The 25,958-nt window shown below is 43.9% G+C and overlaps 1 protein-coding gene across 1 annotated transcript in view; it reads left to right on the forward strand.

Moving 5' to 3' along the window:
* Positions 1-17,977, forward strand: part of LOC143300582 (asialoglycoprotein receptor 2-like) — a 47,153-nt gene extending 29,176 nt beyond the window's left edge. The window contains exons 4-5 of the mRNA XM_076614357.1: positions 16,474-16,711; positions 17,868-17,977. Coding sequence (XP_076470472.1) covers positions 16,474-16,711; positions 17,868-17,895 — 266 coding nt within the window. The 3' untranslated portion in view covers positions 17,896-17,977. The remainder of the gene's footprint in view (positions 1-16,473; positions 16,712-17,867) is intronic.
* Positions 17,978-25,958: the final 7,981 nt, after the last annotated feature.

Consider the following 25,958-nt stretch of genomic DNA (forward strand, 5'->3'; position numbering starts at 1 on the left):
TGCATGCCGGTCATGGAAGAACTTGACGCAGAGCCAACTGAGGACGAACTCAGCAAGGCCATTAACAGCCTGACATCAGGCAAGGCACCTGGCAGTGACGGAATTCTGCATCCTCTGCACACAGTCCTCTGTTAGTGCTGGAATGAGGCAGCTGTACCACAGGACATGAGGGACGCCAAGATTATCACCCTCTACAAAAACAATGGTGAAAGGAGCAACTGCAACAACTACAGAGGCATCTTACTTCTCAGCATTGTAGGCAAAGTCTACGCTTGGGTCATCCTAATTCGCCTGCAGAAACTGGCTGAACGCGTTTACCCGGAATCACAGTGCGGTTTCCGAGCAGAGAGATCCGCGATAGTCATGATCTTCTCCCTTCGCCAAATCCAGGAGAAGTGCAGAGAGCAGAGGATGCCCTTGTATGTCGCATTCATTGACCTCACCAAGGCCTTTGACCTAGTCAGCAGAGACGGCCTTTTCAGGGCTCTTCGAAAGATCGGCTGTCCCCCCAAACTGCACAGCTTGATTGAGTCCTTCCACTCCAACATGAAAGGGACGGTGCAGTTTAATGGTAATCTCTCCAAGCCCTTCGACGTATGCAGTGGTGTGAAACAAGGCTGTGTCCTCGCCCCCACCCTAATTGGAATCTTCTTTGCTCTTCTCCTGAGACATGTGTTCAGCACAGCGCAAGAAGGGGTCTACCTGCGGACCAGATCAGATGGCAGGCTCTTCAATCTCGCCCGCCTCAGAGCAAGGACAAAAGTCCGCGAAGCCCTCATCAAAGACACGCTCTTTGCTGACGATGCCGCAGTTGTGACCCACACCCAGCGGGACTTGCAGTCACTAATGGACCGCTTCTCCCAGGCCTGCAAAGATTTCGGTCTGCCCATCAGTCTCAAGAAGACAAATGTCCTAGGCCAAGACACGCCATCTCCACCAGCCATCACCATTGATGACTACGAGCTTGAAGCCATCCATCAATTCACTTACTTTGGGTCCACCATCACTGACAACCTCTCCCTTGACACCGAGATCGACAAGAGGATCGGGAAGGCAGCCACAATGCTAGCCCGCCTCACATAAAGAGTGTGGACAAATCCCAAGCTGACCACGAAGTCAAGGATGGCTGTATACAACGTCTGCGTCCTCAGCACCTTGCTGTATGGCAGTGAGGCATGGACCACACATGCTCGTCAGGAGAAAAGGCTCAATACCTACGGCGCATACTCGGCATCTCCTGGCAAGACAAGGTGACAAACACCGAAGTCCTGACTCGCACTGGCCTTCCGACCATGTATACCATGCTGAGACAGCGTCGGCTGCGCTGGCTGGGCCACCTTCACCACATGGAAGATGGTCGCATCCCGAAAGACATCCTTTATGGAGATCTCGCCACAGGGCAGAGAAGCATCAGCCGCCCACAGCTGAGATACAAAGACGTTTGCAAACGTGACATGGAGGCGCTTGAGATCAACACTGAGTCCTGGGAGGACCTTACAGATGACCGCAACAGATGGAGAAGCACTTAAATCAGTTAGAAGCATATTTTATTTCAGTTTAATCTTCGTCAGTGTAGGGATTTCAAATGAAGCAAAGATCACGTCATTTCGTCTTTTCGTCATATATAATACTACATTTAACAAGTCTATATGTGATCACTTATCATACACTGCAATCACACTATTTTTGTGTTTGGATGAGAACAGATCAGGAACTTACAAGATACAGAGCCGATTTTCCTTGTCACACTTAGCGACAATCACTACATGGAAAGTGTTGCTCGACGACTTGGCCGAAGTTGAAAAGTGTGTTTGTGACACACAATATCTCACTAAATATCTCTTTCGTCGGATCAGTAAACTACAAGTATTACATACTGGCAGAATTGTCAGTTCCATCTTTAAATCTGTTCCATTTGTATTTGCCTATAGTAAACTGATTTAACGCAGTTTGTAATTTTCAGCGGTGATCTCGTTAAAACTGACCAGTTCCAGGTGACTTCGTGTTCGTGTAACTTGCATAAATAGGCGAAGCGTATAAACACTGGTCACTTTCCAGCTGAGCCTGCCTGCAGCCGTAATTAACCTGCTCTCTCTCTCACTTTGTAGCCCAAAAGGCCAGCGTCGCACATCATTGCTCGAAGTAGTTTGTGTCAAATGTGTTGATTTGTAAATTGTATTTTTGACACAATACTTGTGTTCATATGAGTATGTTGATGGTGTATTTGGTTGGTTTACTTGTTTCAATTATTGCTTTGACATGTATTCACAGCTCAGCTATGACTGATCTAGATAATCATCATGTCTTCATGATGTTTGTAAACAGATTTGATTCTTTTCAACGTCACTGTCAGTGACGTCTCTGCCCACTGATAGTTTGTTCCAGAACGTTCCAGGGAATGACATGGTCTTTCTCATTTACTATCACTGATGAAGGTTGGGCTTTATGATGTTGGATTTATATCAGTTATTGGTTAAAACCATCTGATATGTATCACAGTCTGTTAATTGTAATTTAGCTATCATGTTCTCTTCTATACGGCTTACTCCAGTATAGTGCTACATGATAACTGACTCATTTGAATCACTGACACAGTATAAGCTTTACATGATCCATACTGTCAGTGTACTTTCATTAAATCAGCGTAGCTTCAACCACTTAAACTACTCCGTTTGAATGTAATAGAAATGTCAATTGTTGTCAGTGAATGGTTTTCACACATGTATATGTGTTATGTTTATGTTATGTTGTTGCTAATTCCAAACCAAGTGATAGTCTTTTCATTATAATATATATGTGCTTACTGTCCACTTGTACTGACAGTCTATACTTATGACATTTATTATTTGTGTTTTATTCAGGCACTGTTTTCTCATCTTCTCATCTTCTTTTCCTTCTCCTTCTCATAATATTGTAATAAAAGAATAGAAAAACCCTTTGTGACTGGGCCCTATATGTTTTTGGCCTGTGTGCTGATCTTCTCTATCATTTTCATCTGTATACTCTACTTCAGTACTTCTTTTGTACCGTCCCCTTTTATACACTACTCGGGTTAACACGGCTACACACACACACACACACAATACACACACACACACACACACACACACACACACACACACACACACACACACACACATAATTACATATATATACGTATATATAAGTACATGAGTGCGCGCGCGCGCGCGCGCGCGTGTGTGTGTGTGTGTGAATAAAGTAGAATAGATCAGAATATAACATTTAATTGTTATGGAACCTTTAGGTTTATAAGACACAAGAGAATAACAGCAACACTAACAACATGCACACACACACACACATACACCCCCCACCCTCCTCCCCCTCTCACTCCCCCTCCCCTCCATATACATATCTCTATCTGTCTACAGTAAATCCCAAGATAAAAAAAACTGGACACCGCACCACAAGCCTGAATGAATTGGATGATGCATGATACGCTGTTATAAGAGATAAAAAATGCTGTCCAACCTCCGTTGCCTTGCGGCTATAACGACTCATGGGAAATGCAAAATCCAGAGAAGGACTACTCTTATTTCAACCCCAGCTATGGCTGGAGATCCTTCTAGGAAAAGGACAGTCTGACTAAAAACCTTCAACCGGCAGACCTCGCTACCACTGTCCTAGCTTGATTGGCTATGATGCATGGTCCGGAGTGTAAAGAGTGGGACCAGTACTGCGCACATTGCACTTCACCTAAAAACTGATCGGAACAGTCTCGAAGGACACATCCACGTCTACGACCACTCCACTCGACCTACCCCGATCATTCGTCAAGCCTTGCAGCGATGGGAAAGGGGCGAAAGCGGCAGGTGGAAGATGACACCGGAAGCTGCGGTTCCAGTTTTGCATATAGGTGGTTCAGGTGTACGGGTCGTCGAATGTTGACACCAGAGACAATAATCTTGTGTTGGCCCTGGTTGTCAGCTGGGCTAAACAGAAATCAGTGGTACTAATAGTGATAATATTATTAATGTGAAATCTGCAATAGATAAATAACACAGGCGCATATGAGGAATTTGAATCACAGCCTAGGACACATTTGCTTGGTACACCATTTTGAGGAAGAGTACACCCATTTTTGACAAGAATTCACCAAATACAAATATAAGGTATATATACAGGTCTGGAAATGTGGGTGAGTGTTGCCAGGGTGAAAGGACTTTGGACCGAACCCATTTGCATTTTTACATGAAACAGTTCCTCACAAGCAGCTATTTGATTTTCATTCATTGTTAAGGTGAGAAATTTTCCACCATCTGTATTGATGTTGATTCATGGGTAAGATGAGTTATCTTCCACCATTCAAAGTCTTTGAATAGTGTGTGTTCATGGTTTTATCACTTTATGTCTATATGTCTATAGACACAACATATAACCAAATCTTATTTTTAGATGAGAATTTCTGTTTTTGAGTGTACAAGAGCCTTCCAAATGCCTTTTGAATCTAATATTTTTGTTCTTCTTCAGGGCCCCTCAACAGGGCGCTGCCCACGGTCCCTGGGCCACTGCCTTTCAGGTTTTCTGTCAGTTGCACGCATGCGTTTGTGCAATCATTGTGACGACTGGCGGGTTTTAAACTGCTAACTTGCAACTGACCACTAAAGACCACTATATAACTGATAAGATTGTGCTATTTTGTTACACTTCTGTAGTACTGGGACTTCTTGACAGGATCTGACCCTTCAATCAACCACAATTGACCATCACTGACCATTACTCACTACTGACCACAACTGACCACTACCAAAACGTATTCAGAATGTAGCACTTTATCTTGTTTACTTAACATGGTTTTGCATCACGAGCACTTTTTCAAGCAATATTAGTACTTTTCACCTCTGACCACCTCCAAAAAGTGTATCATCGTGAAAATAAATGCAAGCCTGGATGAACATTGACTTGGGGAAAGATGCACCTGGTGGAACTTAAACCAACTTTTTTGGAGATGGGGGGCGTGGGGGGTGGCGGAGGCCATAGACCTAAGGGTACTCGGGACAGCTTAAGAATATAGATATTGGGGTATCACACACATCCCTGTATCATGTCAATGTGTGTCAAACTGTCAAATGACAAAAATTAATATAAGAAGACCAGCTGCCATGGCAAAGCGGTCAGCGTCGCGGGCTGGCGGTTGAGAGGGCGCAGGTTCGATTCCCAGCGGAAGTGGGTTGCTTCGGCCGGCTTCTACCCAGAGTAAATTGTGCTGTGGGCAAAACATGATGTTATGCGCTGTAGGTCTGTCTATGTATGCCCAAAAGGGACAGCATCATCAGCAAAGAGACGCTCGCGGATGAGTTCCTCCAGTGTCTTGGTTTGGACCAACAATTCCTGAATTTCCTGGTTGTTTTCATCGAACCATGCTTTGTTGTTCTTCGACGAAAACCCCAAAACTTGTTCAGAGGCCTTCAGGATGGCGGTTTTCGGGTTTTCCCAAAGAAGGGTCTAAGTGGCAACTGGAATCCTCAAGTTTTGTCTGAAGATTTGCCTCAAAGTCAGCTTTCGTTTCAGCTGACTGGAGGCTGCCAACATGAAGCTTCTTCCTTGGGTTGCCTTCTCTCTGGCGAACCAAGGCGTAATCTATGAGGTGCCAGTGCTTGGACTGAAGATGCATCCCGGTTGTCTTCAGACTGTTTTTCTGCTGGAATATGGTGTTAGTGTGTGTGTGTGTGTGTGTGTGTGTGTGTGAAAGATGGTGAAGGGTCACAATACCAGAGAGGGAAGGTGGTGCATACAGCTGTTACGTAATCTACATGAAAACTGCTTAGATACAGGTTTGGGAGTAAAGTTTAACAACATATTGGCACTATGCCAAACAGGCCACTATTTCCAGAATGTCCGTTCACATGTGTGGCGTCTTCATCAGAACTGGACTTTGACCACACCCCTCACCCCCACTGCCCCTCTGCCCCCATCCTGTCTGCCATTCCCATTCTGTCCATGTAAAGGGGGGGGGGGGGGGATATCGGAGGTGGTGTCTGGTGGAGGGAAGCAAGAGGAGTGAGTGAGGGTTGTAGTCAAGTGAGGGGATGAGAAGGACTGGAGGAAAATTGAGATCATGTTTGTGTTGACTTGATTTCAGTTATGAATATAACTGTACAGAATGGCGGTTTCCTCTTTTATCAACACAAATGACCTTGACACTGAGATGAGGGGGAGTGAGAGGTAATAGGAGAGAGACTAAGAGAGAGATGAGGAGAGAGAGACAGAGAGTTGGGAACAGAGAGAGAGAGTGGGGGGGGGGGGGGATCGCAGTTAAGGTACAGGAGGGGAGGGAGGGTAGTGAGGGGACCATGGATAGTGCTGCAGTGATTTTGACAACTCTGCCAGTGGGAGTGGAAGGGTGAGGTGGAGGTGGAGGAAGGTTGGGGAGAGAGGAAGGTGGGCACAGTCATTCAGAACGTTGCTCTCTTGGACTGACTACACGAACGGGTAGGCGCTTTTTTTTTCTTTTTCTTTTAGTTTCTTTCAGAAAATTGACGTTCCATTTATGACAAAAATCTAAAAACTGAAATCCGTCTCAGGACGGAAAAGCTGCACCCATGCAAACATGACAGGACACTTTTGGGTTACTTACTTGCCTGCAAGGGCAAGTATTGGTCAGTATTGGTCAGCAGTAGTCAGAATTGGTCAGTAAATTGTCATGATTGTCATGGTAAACTCACATCCAAAAGTCCTAATACTTGATAACCACAAACTAATGCAGTTAGTGACCAGCTATGATCAGGTATCTGTTACAAATCTGCCAATACAAAATAATACAGCTGTAGTACAGTCAAGTCGTGGCACTCTACTGTCGCCAAGCAAAGCTGAGGCTACCTCTGAAGTCCCTTGTTGAAGCATACAATGTTGGGAAGGCAAGACATCACAGCTTGCTCGAAGACTCAGGTGACAGTATTGTGAGATCCAGCGAACCCAAGCTGAAGACTGGAAGAAAATGGAAAGTCAGGGAGGCAGTCAGTGCAGTGAAAGGAAGACTTAAGACAAAGGAAATAATAGGACACACCCAAACCAACAGACAAGGCCTCGGATCGACAAAGATGGAATGGTGGTCCAAGGCAAGTGGGAAAGTAAAAAGAGACATGATCATACAGGAGATAAAGAAGAAAGAGTCCAGCAAGGCCAACAGGGGCAGTGGACAACATAGGAAAATGCACTCTGAAGGAGCCTCAGCTGGAGCAACATGTGGAACATGGCCCCTCTAAGGATCAGCTTTATCCTGAGATCTGTGTACGACCTCCTTCCCTCGAATACAAACCTAGTGAAATGGGGGAAAGCAGACGACCCTGTGTGCCCACTCTGCCATGGCAAACAAACAGTAGAACATGTCCTCTACTCATGCAAAGCGACGTTGAGCCAAGGACTGTACAACCAAGTGCTAAAAGAAATTGCACACGTGGTGAACACTGTCCAAAGAGCACCAACCCCACCAGAAGTTCCAGTAGAGTTCAGCTTGACAGAAGGCAATAAAGTCTGGCCAGGAACAGCCACCAAAGTTTCCAAAGCATGGAAACGTGGGCTGCTTGATGGTGCTGAAGGTTGGAAATACACAGCTGACCTACCAGAGGGGAAGAAACACCTGGAAATCATCAACAAGAGCGGCATGAGACCTGACATAGTACTCCATTCCAAGGCAATGAAACAAGCAATTCTGATTACGCTCACTGTGCCATACAAAAGCAGAATGGAGGAAGCCCACATGTACATGTAGCCGAGTGTTGTGAACCAAGTGGTTTATTATATTAAGGGGTACAGTACAAAAGAATTAACTGAATAATTTACTGAATGAAAGGATAGAAAAGAATCCCTGCGCAGGCCGGGAACATATAAAGGCCAGATACAAAAGGGTTTTTCTATTGTTTTATTTACAACAGTTAAGTAAGTAAAGAAGATGAGAGATGAGAAAACAAAGATGAGAAGAAGAGAATAACAATGCACTGATCAGACACAAGTAAACAAATGTCATTAAGTACCACATGTCAGAAATTCAAGTGAATAGTAAAGAACATGCATACATAGTACATGGAAAGACTACAACTCGGTTTGGGATAAGCAACATAAGATACAATAATGCATATGCATGAAGACCAAATACTGACATCAAATGACATTTCTAATACATTTAAATACTGTAGATAAAGTAGTTAAAGCTAAGCTGATTTAGTGAAAGTACACTGACAGTATAGATTTAAGTAAAGCTTATACTGTGTCAAAGTGACTCAAATGAATCAGTTATTATGTAGCACTATACTGGAGTAAGCTGTATGGGAGAGAGCATGATAACTAAATTACAATTAACAGACTGATACATATTAGATGGTTTTAACCAATAACTGATATTAATCCAACACTATCTTGTAATCACCACAACAGAATACTACACACATCTTAGAGTACTGAGCACACCGTATCTGTAAAGCTATAGTACTGAGAGTCATTGAAACAATGTAGCAGTACAACTGATATCAGCATGTAAAATAATACATGAATAATAAACAAGATAATAGAATTAGTGGCTTTGATAAAATACTGGCAAACTGAGACACCAGACGACAAGTCAGTGCACAACACAAAGATTGGAAGAACTGTCATGGCTTAACCATTAAGTGGTGAATGAACCTACATAAGTTATCCAGTTTTATGCAGAACATTAGCAGTTAAGTACAGCCTGTGTGCAACATTTAAATCTTCTCCTCTCAACGCAGGACAAGTAACCTAAATTTCACCGGTGACAACAAATGAGAAAGAATGCGTCATTCCCTAGTACATTCTGGAACAAACTATGGGTGTCCAGAGATGTCACTGACTGTGACATTAAGAGGAATTTAAATGGAATACTGCTACGAGCATATGACGACATGGTGCTTATCGAGATCAATCAAGCTACATGTCAAAGCAATAGGTGGTGTGTCCATCGAGATCGATGATGACCAACGTTGTCATCCAGATGGGGGATGGGGAGAGGGTGGTGGTGGGGTGGGGGGAAGGATGCTCATGAATCTATCTGTGAGTGCGCAGATGGCTGAATAGTCCAATCTGCGCACGAAATGTTCGCTGACAGTTGGGGCAGACAAAGACAGGCATATCATTGTCAGGGAGCTTGTTTGCCCATGACTTTCTGGCCTGCCTCTTCTGAACAGCTGCAGCAGTCCTGTTGGCCTCGCACAACTTGGCGCCTTTGTGCACAGCAGCGCGCCATTTGTCACGGTCCACTGCAGATTCCTCCCAGGAGTCAGGGTTGATATCAAACGCTTTCAGAGAGACTTTCAGAGTATCTCTGAAGCGCTTCTTCTGACCTCCGTGTGATCTCTTCCCTTGTTGCAGCTCGCCATAGAAGAGCCTTTTGTGCAGCCGATGGTCTGGCATACGCGCCACGTGTCCAGCCCAGCGAAGCTGGGACTGCATCAGGATGGTGAAGATGCTGGGAAGGGTGGCTTTTGCGAGCACCTCTGTGTCTGGGGTCCTGTCTTGCCACTTGATGTTCAGTAGCTTCCTGAGGCATGTTGTGTGGAAGTGGTTCAGCTTCTTGGCATGTCGTTGGTACATTGTCCAAGTTTCGCAGGCGTACAGTAGTGTGGGGAGAACTACTGCTCTGTAGACCTTTAGCTTGGTCTCAAGACTAATGCCTTTTCTGTTCCAGACATTTGCATTGAGTCTACCAAAAGTTGCGCTTCCTCTTGCAATCCTGACGTTCACTTCATCGTCGATGGTCACATTTCGTGACAATGTGCTGCCAAGGTATGTGAACTGCTCCACCGCATTGAGTCTCTGACCATTGACTGTGATGTTGGGCTCAACGTAGGGTTTCCCTGGGGCTGGCTGATGGAGAACTTCAGTTTTCCTCGTGCTGATGGTAAGGCCGAAGTTCCTGCTGGCAGTGGCAAACTTGTCGACGCTGAGCTGCATGTCAGCTTCAGATCCAGCGTTGGGGGCACAATCATCAGCAAACAAAAAGTCTCTAATGATGTCTGTCATGACCTTCGTTTTTGCTTGAAGCCTTCTGAGGTTAAACAGCTTGCCATCTGTTCGGTACTTTAGGCCGATTCCAACATCGCCATCTCTGAAGGCATCAGTAAGCATTGCAGAGAACATGAGGCTGAACAGCATTGGAGCCAGGACGCAGCCTTGCTTGACACCATTTGTGACAGCAAAAGGAGCAGATGTTTCGCCATTGTCCTGGACTCGAGCCCGCATGCCTTCATGGAATTGGCTGACCACGGAAATAAATTTCCGAGGGCATCCGTACTTGGCCATGATCTTCCACAGTCCCTCTCTACTCACGGTGTCGAAGGCCTTAGTGAGGTCGACATAGGTGGAGAACAGAGCAGCATTTTGCTCCTGACATTTCTCTTGCAGCTGCCTTGCAGCAAACACCATGTCGGTGGTTCCACGCTCTTTCCGGAATCCACATTGGCTCTCAGGCAAATGACCTTGGTCAAGGTGTGCTGTGAGGCGGTTTAGTAGGATCCTGGCAAGTATCTTGCCTGCGATGGAGAGCAAGGAAATGCCCCGATGGTTATCACAGGCTTGCCGGTTCCCCTTTCGCTTGTACAAGTGAATGATAGATGCATCTTTGAAATCCTGGGGGATCGTCTCTTCTTTCCACATGAGTGAGTACAGCTGATGAAGCTTCTCAGTCAGCACAGTGCCTCCATCCTTGTAGACCTCTGCTGGTATGGAGTCTGAGCCAGGTGCTTTGCCACTGGATAGCAGACGGATTGCTTTCTGGGTCTCAAAAAGTGTTGGCGGATCATCCAGTGCTTCGTTGGTGGGGACTTGTGGGAGACGGTCTATGGCTTCATCATTTATGGAGGAAGGGCGATTTAAGACACTGTTGAAGTGCTCAGCCCATCGTTCGAGAATTTTCTCCTTCTCGGTGATCAAGGTATTCCCATCTGCACTGAGGAGGGGGGATGATCCTGAGGATGTGGGGCCGTAGACTTCTTTTAAGGCATCATAGAACCTCTTCATATCGTGCCTGTCAGCATATCCCTGGATCTCATCAGCTTTGTCACTCAGCCACTTATCCTGCATCTGGCGTAACTTTTGCTGAACAGTCCTGCGGATGGCATTGTACGCATCCTTTTTTGATGTGGACTTAGGGTTGCTCAGGTAAGTTTGATGCAGACGGCGTTTCTCATCCAGAAGCTGCTTGATTTCATCACAGTTTTCATCAAACCAATCTTTGTGCTTTCTGGTCATGGGTCCCAGGGTCTCTGAAGCTGTACTATAGATCAGCTCCCTCAGGGTCTTCCAGTCAGACTCCACATTCTGGTTGTCCAGAGAGGCGGATTCCAGACGATCCTCCAGCAGCTCCACAAAGGACTGTTTGATGGTGATGTTTTTCAGCTTAGCGATGTTGAGCCGTTTTGGAGCCTTCTGGCCTTGGGGGCGTCTCTTGGGCTGGATTCGAATATTCAGCTTCGAGACTACAAGGCGATGGTCTGTCCAACACTCAGCGCCGCACATGGTCTTTGTTACACGTACATCTTGCCTATCCCTTTTCCTGACGATGACATAATCGATGAGATGCCAATGCTTTGAGCAAGGGTGCATCCATGACGTCCTGTTACGGGTAGGGAGGCAGAAAACTGTGTTGGTTATCAGCAGTTCGTGCTCTGCACAGGTCTGAAGCAAAAGCAATCCATTTGGGTTGCAGTGGCCCACACCGTGCTTTCCAATCACTCCATCCCAGGAGATGTAGTCAGAGCCAACTCTAGCATTGAAGTCCCCAAGAATGATGAGCTTGTCTGCTTTAGGGATGGCAGCAATGACAGAGTGAAGGTCCTCGTAGAACTTCGCCTTCACTTCATCTGGGTTGGTCATGGTTGGGGCGTAGGCACTGACAATGGTGAGGTGCTTCTGGCCAGATGCCAGTGGGAGTTTCATGGTCATAAGCCTATCGTTGACTCCCTTTGGGATTCCAGCTAGCTTGCTGACAAGTGCTGTTTTTACTGCAAAACCAACGCCAGCCTCACGTCGCTCTTCGCTTCCTCGTCCACTCCAGAAGAAGGTGTAACCAGATCCCCGTTCACAGAGCTCGTCTTCGCCTGCAAGCCGAGTCTCACTCAAGGCTGCGATGTCGATGTTGTATCTGGCGAGTTCGGATGCAACTAGTGCCGTTCTCCTTTGGGGTCTGTCCGCGTTATCTCTGTCCAGGAGAGTCCTTATGTTCCAAGCACCAATGGTGAGAGGAGCGATCCTTGTTTTTTTCTTTTCTTTCTCTTTGTTTCGACCGCTAATGTAGGGTCCCCGCCAGCCATGGTATGCTGGCCAGGGTGATATGGAGCAGGCAATTTTTAGGGCACCTTTTCTAGCCCCTTCCTCATGCCAGGGAGGTGAGCAGTGCATTCCTAAAGAGGGCTGCTCAGATGGCTGCCGAGCTCCATCACTGCTCCTGTCGACGAAGAACGACCCTATGGCCTGAGCCGCCTGCGTGCAGGTCTGCGGCTGCGACTGCCAGTGTACCCACACCTGTCGTTTCGTCGCTCGCCTGTCGCCACAGGACTTTGGGGTGATGAAATGATTTAGGATGAGTGATGACTTGCGCGATGAGTTTGTTTAAAGTGAAGAGGAGTTGCGCAACGTCGACCTCACTCTCTCGTCCGGGTCCACCAATTTCCAGTGGCAAGACTAAGTCGAGACGACTGGAGGATGAGCACGGATGCAGTGGATGACCAAGATATCCTTTCAGTGTCTCATCTTGCTCTCTGAACTCCACAGTGCGTTGCTGTAACCGCCTTCCTCTCTGTTGAACCGATAGGTTTCTTCCGCAGATTCTGCCGGATCCAGACTTCACATACATGGGTAGACACACCCCGGGGGCCAACTGCGTGTGGCATGCACACAGCACGGTGGAGCTAGATGGCCGTCGGTGGCTCTCCTGAGCCGACGCCCTTTTATGGATCTTTTATGGATCTCCATAAGGGTGTCTAGCCACCCGCCTCACCAGTCCCGGAAGGGAGCGGTGGGAGTGCCGGTTTAGTCGTCGGCAACCCGACCCTGAACAGGTTGTACTGGATTACAGGTTACCAGTTGCAGATCTAATGACCTGACCTGACACACTCTGAGAGTCATAGTCCTTCACAAAAGACTAAGCTGTAAATGGTTTCCCACGCAATAACTGAACAAAGCAATATCAACATACTCATATGAACACAAGTACTGTGTTGAAGAATACAATTTACAAATCATCAGCAAATTTTACACACCATACTTACAGCAATAAGGCAGTGACACCAGCCTTTGTGGGAACACACACGACACACACTGTGTGCAACACAGCATGAGAGAGAGAGAGAGAGAAAGAGAGAGAGAGCAGGCTCTAGCCAGTGACTGGCCAGGTGGAAAAGTGACCAGCAATCACCCACTCCATTTTACTTATGCAAGTTAAGCGAACTGCACTGACGGTAGTGTGGCCCGTGAAGCGAATCGTCCCCAATCAGGTTAAATCTGATTAGAATTGTGTTTGTGACAAGGTGTTCAATAATGGATTTCTAAATGATTCCTGAACCAATTTACATCGGATAGGTTGCAAAAGAAAGAGCTCAACGCCTACTTTATAATGAGTTTAAAATGAAGTGTTGATTATCTAAGATGAATTTATAATCTTGATTTAAGTCACCTGAAAGGGGTCAGTTTTAGTGAGCTCATTGCGGAAAATTACAAACTGTGTTAAATCAGTTTAACATAGGCAAACACAAATAGTATAGATTTAAAGACATTATTAATTAAATACGCTGCGTAGGAAGCACACATTAGAGCTCACCCAATAGTGTACAGCAACACTGATTATGGAGTGGTTGTGTTATGAGAAGGACAAAATGATGTAAGCTTAGCGTCAGTTGAAATCTTAAGACTTATGACAATTAAACTAAAATCAAGTATGCTTCTAACTAATTTAAGTGTGTGTGTAAGCTCAACAAATATAATATTGCAGTGAACGATTCAGAGACTTGATTTAATAGATGTTTAGAGAATAGGTTTAGAATGGGCTTTGCATTCAAACCAGGAATGGCGTCACACATTCTGCGGGAGTCATTGAAGACTGGTGGTGGGCACGCTATGGAAAAGGTGTCTGCTATAGCTCAGTTTTCAGCTTGTGCTGTGAGTTGAACTATGCAGTTGGTAGCCAGTTGTATTGAGCACTCGGCTACATCCAAGAAGTATGCTAGTCTAACCTGAGAGAATCTGGCTTCCAAGCCAAAGTCCTCGCCATAGAGATTGGTGCAAGAGGGTTTGTGGGCGCATCTGCCTACAGCCTCATGAAACAGCTTTACTTTCTTTTCTTTCTTTTGTGTTCGACAGCTACACAGTTAGGGTCGAAGTCCGAGGGATGCCACAAACTCGGACGTCTGGCGAAGATCGGCCACCGTCCCCCAGAGCTTGGTGTTGAGGTCCGCACCCCAGGCCAGCACTGCTGCCACATCTTCTCATACAGGGGGCAGTCATGGAGAATATGGGATGGGGTCTGGTCAGCCTGGCTGCAATCACATAGGGATGTGGCTGCCACTCCAATCCTCTTCAGGTGTGCTTGGAGGCCACAGTGTCCTGTGTGAAGGTGGTAGATGGTAGTCTGGTGTCTCCTCTCCAGTGTTCTGATGGGATCCTGGGGTGCCTGGTAGCCTCCATTCAGGGCGACTCAGCCTCTTCGGAATCTGCTGTGGAGGAGAGTTTTTGCTTCCTCATACGTGGCAGGAACGGTCGGCTGTGTGATCTGGCTTCCTTCCTTAGCAAGATGGTCTGCACACTCGTTGCCTGGGAGGCCTACATGGCAGGCACCCACTGAAGGGTTGTTGGGGCTGTTTGGGTAAGGGTTGCGAGGGACTGGATCAGTGGACAAGGATCAGGGGAGTCAAGGGCCTGGAGTTGGACATGGAGTCAGTGAAGATGGAGATGCTGCCAAGGGGCTTTCCACAGGAGGAGAGGAATTCTGCTGCCGTTTTAATGGCCAGGACTTCAGCTCTGAAATTGGAACAGAACTTTCCTCCGGGGTGTGCAATGCTGCTGTGCTCTCCATCGGGAAATCTGACGTAGACACCACTGCCTCCGTTGTGTGTGGCTTACACCACTGATCCGTCTGTGTATAAATGCGTCCAGGAGCTGGCTGGGTAGGGCTCCTCCATCATGGCCAGAGTCAGGATCTTGAGAGTAGCTGGTTGCTGGTCTTTGGTGATGATGCCAGGAACTCTGAGGCTGATGGTGGCCTCTAACAGCTGTTGTGCTTTCTTAACAATTTTTTCCGTATTTTTCTCCCATTTCAAATCGTTGGAAATGATCAATCCGAGAAATTTAATTCTCTGATGATCTCTACTTGCTTATCTTTAATGACAAGTGGTTAGGGGTCAGATCTGGTCTTCCTGAAATCTAAAATTAAAGTTTTTGATACGTTGAGTTTTAATTTGTTTTGATCACACCAGCTGACAAGTTAAGGTAGGCCTTCTTCTTCCCTATATTTTGACTCATCACTGTGACACATGCACGCGTATATAGTTCTCAAGAATTCAAAAGGTGAATTGAACGTAGTATAAAAGTCTTCTGAGCTCTGGATTTTACTTCAAACGTTCTGTAGCGTCGTCCTGGTGGCAGCAGTTCATAGTGCTTTGCTAAAATATGTGTGTCGTCAGTTGTTATCTGCCTGGCTTTCTGAACCACTCACCTTTCATTACAGCTCGTACATACTAGCTTGTCTCACTCCCATAATTTTACTACACACACTCACATCATTCAAAACTCGCTTACTTCTCACTCCCAAACTTATACCAGCACATAAATGAAACTGTCAGCACAGACTCAATACAACATCGATAGTAGCTCTGGAGAACCTTTGAATTTACATCAGTGTTTCTTAGCTTCTGCATTCAAAATATTCTAGATTGACATTCCTTATGAATGCAATCGACATTCCTGTCAAACGCTAGATTATTGTCTAAAATAGTCCCTAAATATTTGTATTCATGAACTCTTTCCACAGTTTCACCATTTATAACAAGAGCAGGGACAGGCGAAGGGTCTTTCCAAAGTCTGATAACATTTCTTTTGTTTTTATTTTAAAACGTTCAGATTAAGATAGTTCTCTTCAAACCAGGAATAAAACTTTTTAATTTCAGTGAAGTAAATAGTATCCAAGCTGGACAGATCTTCAATAGCGAAATCGTTAGAATATTTTATGACAGGGGTTTCCCCCATGCCTCTGTAGTCATTCGTGCATAGTGTGAACAGGACTGTGGAGACCACCGTGCCCTTGAGAAACGCCAGTAGAAATATAGGTTTGAGAAGAATGGACAATCTTAATACTTTTGAATAATGTTAAGCAGTGATCAGCAATGGCCGCACAGTAGTGGTCAGTAGTGAAAAGCTGCCAAAGGTCATACTTAGGCAGACATGTGAAATATATACACGAAATGTAGGAAACCCCTGTCATAAATGTGTGTGTGTGTGTGTAAAATGCAGTCACGACCCAGTCTCCCAATACGCATGTGTGGATTGGAGCTACGGACATCTTCAACGAAAGTCAATTCATGTGGCTGAACACGTTCCAGCGCGTGGGCTTTTCTGACTGGTCACGTGGCGAACCCAATACTTTCTTCGGTACCAACAGTGAGGACTGCGTGCAGATGAGACGCGAATTTGGCTGGCAATGGAATGACGAGAGCTGTGCCAGAAAATGCTACTTTGTCTGCGAAATGCGGTGAGGAACAAATACAGATACAGAATACTTTATTATCTCAAGAAGAGAAATTCATGCGTGGTGTACACTACATAAACAATGTACGATACCAACACACAAGAGGAATAAGATGCTCAAATGCCAAGTTCATGAGGGACCTCACGATCATAAACACCCACTGATCACAGTCATTCAATATCAGCATAAATGTATACATAAAAGAAAATATGCTTAACTGCAAAGTTATTACCTCGTCTTGTTTTTCTTTTTACTTATAAATCAGTGTCTGTTCAAACGGATACTTTGGAAAGCGACTTTTTGATTTTTGCAGAGCAGCTCTTCTCAGGTGAAACGAAAGGGGACATGGGCATTCTATATGCACAATGCGGGAAAAAAAAAAGCAACGTTGTCTCTAACTTTAGATCACAGTTCTTACCTTGTTCTTATATTTTCCATTATCTTTGGTCTTCTTTTTCCGGTTTCTTCTTTTTTGTCATTTCAAATGTGTAAGAAACCGGCAAAAAATATTAGAACAATATGCACTCTGTTTCTGTCTTTTTGTCTGTCTGTCTCTGTCTCTTTCTCTCTGTGTAGGGTATGTGTATGCGTGAGTATGTGCGTGTTTGGCATGGGGGCTGCTTCTGTGTTACATTAATCAGGCCACGTGCTGCTTTTATTTCTTAATGATCGGTTTTCTTTTCTGCTTGTTTGTCTTTCATTCTTTGTGAAAAGTAAAATAAGCAACTGGGTGTTGAAAATGCAATTTTTCGGTGTCTTGTGAATCCCTTATCAAACCGTAAAACCTGGCATAAAAATGACTGCAGATTAAAACTGCAGTGAGTTTATCATTTTACACAAAATCAGGACAGTCTGAACGTCTATCACTCTATCATTGTAGTGATTACTGATGAGTTGCAGGCATGCACAGATCAAAATAATGAATGATAAGGGGTGAAAAGTGATCACAGTCTCAACATGACAGTGACATGTCCATCACAAACCATCCTCTGGATTTTCTCTCCATCATTCTTGCCAATCAGCCTTCCCACCACATCCTCACTCACGTCTTCTCCAACGATCTTGTTTTATCTTACTTATTTTTTGTTGTCACGGTCTTTGTAGGGTGGTTTTGTTTCCACCCAGAATGTGTCATACCTTCAGCCCACGTTTGTTGCAGGGCCATTGGCGGTAGTATCATCGGATGAACATGGCGATTGACTGTCCGGGACGTCTCTGACTGTCGACATCGAGATGAGAATATAAAATAGAAACTATTCTATAATGTAATATGCTACAGGGTGTGATTTGGGGATTAACTGAAGAATGTCATGTGAGCGACTGTACCATGATAATCATGGTACGTGCATTCTCTCTCTCTCTCTCTCTCTCTCTCTGTGTGTGTGTGTGTGTGTGTGTGTGTAACTCTGTGCATAATAAGGTTTACAATTTAGAAAATAAAGATAAAAAGTATTTACGTGCAAAAAACCTCAGCCGCATGCTAATGCCGCACTTACCTTCCACATGCAAGAAGACATCTAGCGCCCTTTATGAGCAGGTTAATAAAGGCTTGCTGTCATTTCAGCCTGACCATCAGAGTAAATGACAGAGGTCATGGGTCACAATGTCAACATGTTACTCTCCATCTCTTTAGATGTCTCCATTTTCAGGCTGTTTGATAGCTTCAAATACAGGAGTACACTATCTCCAGGAATCTATCCCTCGATGCAACGATCAATACAAAAATTCAGGAGGCTGCCACCGTCATGTGAACGGTCAGCAAGAGTGTATGACGCAGAAAGAGCCTCAATGAAAACACTTAACTGAAGGTCTACAAGACATGCGTGCTTCCCTAGACTGGGACATCCTGACCAGATAAGAGAATGACGCGAACTCTCCCATCTATGCCTCATCGTGGCAAGACAAGTTTCAAACTGAGGGGTACCGAAGAGGGTCCTCTGCCAACAACGTGTGTACGTTTGTATTCATGTTAGTTTTCCGAAACATCAAAGATTTCCCTCTTTGCATAAGTGGGTATGATTTTCTTCATCTGGCAAACAGGGACAAGTAGAGAGTGAGCTTACAAAAGAGTAAAACATCTGTTGTTTGATAAGCCAGAAATGCTGACCTCCCCTAAACTTAATCAAATGCATTTCCATTTTCTCAGCTGATTTGTGGGCTATTTGCTTGGCTTGTAGATCTGTAAATGATCTTTTACATTCACCAAGGACCATCATTAGACTCACCAGATTCCAGATTATCAGTAATAGTAATATAATTCAGAACAACTGAAAAGAACAAAAACTAGATTCCTTGGAATAATATTATCATCGACAGCATACGGCATGGAGATCAGTGCGGAGAAGGCCAAGCTGATGGCCAACAACACCAAGGGTATCAGCTGAGAAAGTGAGTCCATGCAGAGCTTCAAGCACACAGGGTCAACTGATGAAGGATCAAAGCAAGGAATACTGTCCAGGATCGCCCAAACAACTGGGGTGCTGAGTAAGCTGAAGACCATGTGTAATGATAAGAACACTGCACTCGACTCCAAGATCAGACTAATGCGTTCCTTGGTCATCTCGATCTTCCGGTACGCATGTGAAACGTGGACCCTCATGGCAGTGTTAGAAAAGAGGACACAGGCCATAGAAATCAGATGTGTTTGAAGACTCGTGGGCATCACATACAGACATAACATAACCAATGAGGAAGTAAGGAACAGAATCAAGCAAGCCATCGGGCCCTGTGAAGATCTTCTCACCACTGTGAAAAAACACAAATTGACGTGGTATGGGCACATCTCAAGATCAATATGACTTGCAAAGGCGATTTGCAGGGCACTGTACAAGGAGGGAGAAGGAGAGGCAGACAGAAAAGGAGATGGGAAGACAACATCCCAGAATGGACAGTTCTGAGGCTGAGCGAGGCCCTTAGGGAAGCAGAAAACAGAGAAGGATGGAGGAAGGTGGCTGACAGTTTCTCTGCAGTGCTCCAACGGTCATCCAGACTAAGGGACAAGTGAAGTGAAGTGAAGAATATCATTCAACAGAACAGATATCAAGATAATGTGGATCTCATCTCACTCCGGCACACTGGGAAATGATTCAATGCATAAAGCTGCCAGTCACACAGGAAGTCACGTGAACACACTACATTTGAAATATTGGGCGTTCCCTTTCCGAGGATAAGACTCATACCAAAGAAATGACCTTGTCACCGACCACAATAGTTGGATCAGTTCAAAAGAAGAGCCAATAGGCACAACTGGGATCCGTCCTGTGTCAGGGGCTGCCTCTTCCTCAAACTTCCCCTGGAATTAATCTTTTGAATCAGAACACAGAACTGCATAAAATACCATTTCAATTCAACAACAACCTGCAGATGTGAATAGCATACAATATTTAATGAAATTAAGTAACAAAAGAAACAGGGAGAATGTGTTACTTCGTTGGTTTTCTTATTTTCATTTTTTGGTTTTTGTTTTTTGTTTGCTTTGGTTTTGGTTTTGGTTTTTTACAGAATAGTCTCAACAAATTTCCCACATTCACGTCGAATCCAGGAGGACATTGAGGAGGTTTTATATTCACTGCCCGCCCCATCCCATCCCCACACCCCAAGCACCCTCTACACACACCCCCACCTTTTCCTTCTAGTGCAATGCAGTTTTTAGGGTCAAAAGTTAAATCAAAAAAGATTTTTGACGCTTCCTTCCCCGATGGAAACACACGGCACTATGCGGCCTGGGTTAACTTTTTAACTGGTCTCACTACTGACCACTGCTGACCACTGACCACTGCTGATCACTGACTACTGACCATTAGTGACCACTGACCACTACTGACCACTGACTAGCACCCAAAATTGTATGTTTAATTTAACATAGACCTTGGGGCATGTAGACCTGGTTGAATTGAGACCTGGAGGAACACACACCTAGGGGAACGTAGACCTTGGGGAACATAGACATGCTCCCAAATATTTTAATCGGGATCGCATTCCAACGTGCCTACGTATGTATGTGTCCCTAAAAGTGAGAGATCAATACTGTGTCGGTGTTTCCGCCCACCAGTGTCCAGATCTGTAATGATTTAGCTTTCAGATTAGATTGAAGGAGAGGGAGGCAGAAATTGTCACTGACATCACATGAAGGAACGTACCAGCACAAAAATATATATCACACACTGCTGACACTGCTTACTCACAGTGATCAAGGCAGCTGACAAAGGTAAAACACAGAAACGAATTTGGCAGTTATCAATTTAATAAATACACAGTGTAACTCCTGATTCACTCACGAATTCATTCACACCATTTATACAATATCCTAATTCCCAATTTATCTCCAGGTTCCCACTAACTGACACAAGTACAAGTAGTTATCACGAGTATTTAAGTGTCCACCATCTAGCATTGGATCGGCATGACTGCCGGATTGTCTTTTGGACCTTTACTCCTATTTGTGGGAGGGAAACTGAGTACATGCTGACCACCACACGCAAAATTAAGTCAACCCATTCACAGAACTTCCTAGGACCTGAGTGACGCCCCGAGGCTGATGAAGACGGCGGCCACTTCCCGCTCTTCCAGACTGGCGTTTCAGAGATCCTACGGGCGAGAGTTCAGACCAGAGCAGACCACGTTGAACCAACGGATGGGAAAAAAGGAGAACGTGGGGAAAAGGAAAGGGAAAAGGGAGGAGCAATGGTTGCAGAAAGAGTTAGCAACGCAGAGCGCGTTGAAGTCGTTCAGTGTACACTTCATGGAAAGTGAAGAAGTCTCTGCTCAACACAGTTGCCAAAGTCTCAGCTCACAAGCACCTTCACATTCTGCTTGAATTGGTAGTACAAGCCTTCCATCCTATTATTCGCCCACTCCCGCTACAGCGGGGTGCCCAAGGTCCAAATATCAGGTGAATACTGCAAAATGGAGAGAAAGCATGGCCTATTGTATGCATGTACTATGACTGAACACATTTAGGCACATTGACTCTTGATACATTCCTGGTTTGTCTGTATATAACTGTGAACCAAGTGGTATATTATAAAGGGGGTACAAAAGAATTACTGAATTACAGATTTAGACAGGTAAAGATAGAAAGCTCGTTTGCATAGGCTAAGGGCATACGGAGGCCAATCACAAAAGGATTTTCTATTGTTTTATTTCTACAATAGTTTTAGAAGAGAAAAAGAAGAAAAGAAGATAGTGCATGCAAAAGACACAAACAACAAAAGTCATAAGTACATGTCAGATGCAAGTGGATAGGAAGCACATTTATTCATATATATTACAATGGAAGGACTACCACTTGGTTTGGAATAAGCAACAACATAAGATAATTCATATATGTTAAGACGAAACACTGATATCAAATGACCTTTCTTATACATTTAAATAGTGTAGTTCAAGTGGCTAATGATGATTACTGAAAGCACACTCACAGAATAGATTGGTTGAAGCTTATGCTGTGTCAAAGTGACTCAAATGAATCAGTTATAGCGTAGCACTATGCTGGAGAAAGCTGCCTGGGAGAGAGCATGATAGCTGAACTACAAAACAGACTGCGATATATATCTGATGATGTTAACTGATAACTGATATTATCCAATACTATCTTGCAATCACAACAGAATACTACACACACGTCATAGAGGACTAAGCACACTGTGGCTGTCCAATTGGTAGTACTGAGAGTCAGTGTAATGCACTGTAGTGGTACAAGTGATATCCGCATATGTGATAAGAAACTCTAGGGATAGCTCGACAATACAAGGTCTTCAGAGAAGAAGCACCCCCCCCCCCCCTTCCCCACAGTTAAGTGTTTTGGCCCTTAACTCCTTACACTCTAAGGGGGCTGGGCTACACCCAGGTCATGACTCCTGGATGCCCTTGTATTGCTGGTCACCACTTCATGACTGAGTCACCTTTTCTGGCAAACGTTTTAACCACTGTGCCATCAAACGCCTATTTTGTTTAGGGAAAATTTCATCCTTATGAAGTTTACTTCCATTCCTCCATGACCAGAGCCAGCTAGAACTGTTTTCTGCTGTTTCTCCCATTGCCTCGAGAGCCCATGTCCTTTCTCTGGCAGAAATCGACAGCTGTTTCATGAGGCTGTAAGCAGATGCGCCCACAAACCCTCTTGCACCAACCTCTATGGTGAGGACTTTGGCTTGGAAGCCAGATTCTCTCAGGCTTCTGGCTAGACTAGCATACTTCTCGATCTTGTAGATGTGGGCTTCTTCCATTCTGCTGTTGTATGGCACTACGAGCTCAATCAGAATTGCTTGTTTCGTTGCCTTGGAGTTGAGTACTATGTCAGGTCTCATGCCACTCTTGCTGATGATTTCTGGGTGTTTCTTCCCCTCTGGTAGGTCAACTGTGCATTCCCAATCTTCGGCACCATCAAGCAGCCCACGTTTCCATGCTTTGGAAACTTTGAATGCTGTTCCTGGCCAGACTTTATTGCCTTCTGCCAAGCTGAACTCTACTGGAACTTCTAATGGGGTTGGACAGTGCTCACCACATGTGCAATTTCTTTTAGCACTTGGTTGTGCCTCCATGTGTACTGTCCTTGGCTCAATGCCACTTTGCATGAGCTGAGGACTTTTTTTTTTTTTTAATGGCGAAAAAAAAAAAAAAAACCCACACAAACAACAACACACACACACACGGCCAGTCTGGATGTGTGCATGGTCGTGATGATTGTGAAGAGAGACTGGGGAATGAGTGCACTTGAAGCGGGGTATTTCTTCCCCTGCTGCCCTCTCACAGCCCTTTCACACTTCTGTCTGTGTTTTCTATAGATGGATACTTTTTTGCCGTTTTAGTATTTCAAGTTGTGTGTGCATATAAAAAAATTATCTGGGTTCGTTAATGTTCTGGTGTGAGTAGAGTAATGTGTGCGCATCTCATTTACTCATTCTTCCTCGAAACTCTGCTTTTCCCACATGGAAAACAGCTTTCAAACAATAACATTACATCAAACATTTCTTATTAATCGACTTCATTGTAACCTGTTTCTGATAGCAAGCTCCTCGAAAATAAGCTGAAGAGGAGCTGATTCTGTTGTTTTTTTTAAAATGCTGATACACATTTTGCCAATTAATATAAGATAATTGATATATTTATCATGCTCACTGGAAATATTAGGATTATCGATGCCAAATAGTATATCTATGTTTGATAATTTTATGTTGAAGTTTGTTTCTGCAAATATTTTCTTCTCAACTAATTTCCAAAAATGACACAGAGTTGGACACTCACAAAACAAGTGTTCAATAAAGTCAACAGTATTGTAACAGTATGAGCATTTGTTAGTTTCTTTTACTTTCATTTTATTTAGCAAGATGTTAGTGGGATATATATTGTGTAATATTTTCCAATGTAATACTCTAAGCCTTGTTTCTTTGGTAATGTCCTTTGCTTTAGACCAAGTTAATTTGTCAGTATTAATGTCACATTTTCTTTTCCAAGAAAAAGGAGGCAGCTGGGATGGTAGTTTCTTTGCATGCATGCAAGAGTTCCCTTATTTCGCCTGCCTGGATCCACTCGTTCCACTGTCTAGGGATGGAGTTCACAAAAGCATTGTACTGGAACAACGTATTAGTTCTGTGTTGTCCAATTAAATCTTGAACCTCTGCAAGTGATAGCAGTCTGTTTTCATTGGGGTGAATCATGTCTCTTATTTGTTCGATGCCATTAGCAATCCAACTTTGAAAGAATAGCACATTGTTTTTATATTTTAATAGGGAATTATTGAACAGCAACTGTAATGAAAATCGTTACATTTAACCTCAGATAGCCCTGTTAAAGTATTCTTATCTAAGTAGGTGACCCATACGTCTTTCCAAAAATCGTTATTAAGCAACTCAATATTTAGAAGATCTCTACTTTTGCAATTCATATAGAAGGCATTATCCCACTTTGCAAGCATCTGTATATGCCATCTTGGTATTAAAGCCCAGTTTTCCTCATCAGCAGCATCAAAAAGCTTGCCAACCCATTGCAGATTTAAATATTCTTGAAAGTGTACCACATTTATCATATGAATACCTCCTTTTTCTACACTAGCTTCCATTACATTTCTTTTAACCTTTTCAAATGCTTTTTTTATTATTATATTTCTTCTTCCACAGAAATCTATTTTAAAAAAGTGTTTATTTTGTTTAGCACTGTCTTTGGAAGACCAACCAATTCCATGACATAAAGAAATTGACTCAGTAGGAATGTCTTTATTATTATAACTTTACCTAAAATGCTGAGGTCATGCTTACTCCATTCTTTAACTAAGCTGTTCACTTTAGTGGATACATAGGATCTATGTATCCAGTTGTCTTCAATATCCCTAGCCATCTTTTCACTTTGAAAATATATACCAAGTATCTTAATTTTCTTTGTTACTGTAAACGGAAGGTCTAGTTCCACTATATTTTCACCCATGTGTAAAGCTTTTGTTTTTTGCAAATTAAGCTTTAAACCAGATATTTCTGGGAATAGATAGAAAATTTCTCTTGATTTATTCATGTCATCTTTATTCTTTAGAAATAAGGTTGTGTGATCAACCATTTGTATTATCTTTATATAAATATCTTGGCTCTGATTAGAAGATGGGGTCCTAATGCCCTTTGTAGAACTATTCCTTATTTTAACAGCTAGTAACTCGACTGCCAAGGCAAAAGCTAGTGGAGAAAATGGACACCCTTGCCTTATCCCGCATAACATACTGAAGGGCTCTGACACCCACCCACCATGATTTATTGAACTAACTGTATTATTCATTAAAACAGATACCCATTTTTGAAAGTCGGCTCTGAAACCAAAGATTTCAAAGGCATGCAACAGAAAACTCTTCAATATCGAGTCAAAGGCTTTACAAAAGTCAACTGCCAGCAAATACCCAGTTCCATTATTCTGATTTAAGTAATTAATTACATCATCCATTGTTCTAATAATCGTTGCAATATTTCTACCTTTAATGTAGCCTACTTGGCCATTATTTACTAATTTCTTAATAACTTTACTTCTTTCTGCTAGTAGTTTGGCTAGTATCTTATAGTCAGAATTCGTTAGCATTATTGGTCTCCAGTTCGTTAGTTTATCTCTATCAAGCTCGTTTCCCTTATGCAACAGTGTAATTATACATTGTTTTTGTGTATATAACAACTCCCCTCTAACAAATGATTCATTGAAAGATTTTACCAGAGCTGTCCCTATTTTATTCCAGAAAAATTTTATAAATTCTATGGTTAACCCGTCACTCCCAGGAGCT

The sequence above is a fragment of the Babylonia areolata genome, chromosome 26 (assembly GCF_041734735.1).
Source record: "Babylonia areolata isolate BAREFJ2019XMU chromosome 26, ASM4173473v1, whole genome shotgun sequence".
Classification (NCBI taxonomy): domain Eukaryota; kingdom Metazoa; phylum Mollusca; class Gastropoda; order Neogastropoda; family Buccinidae; genus Babylonia; species Babylonia areolata.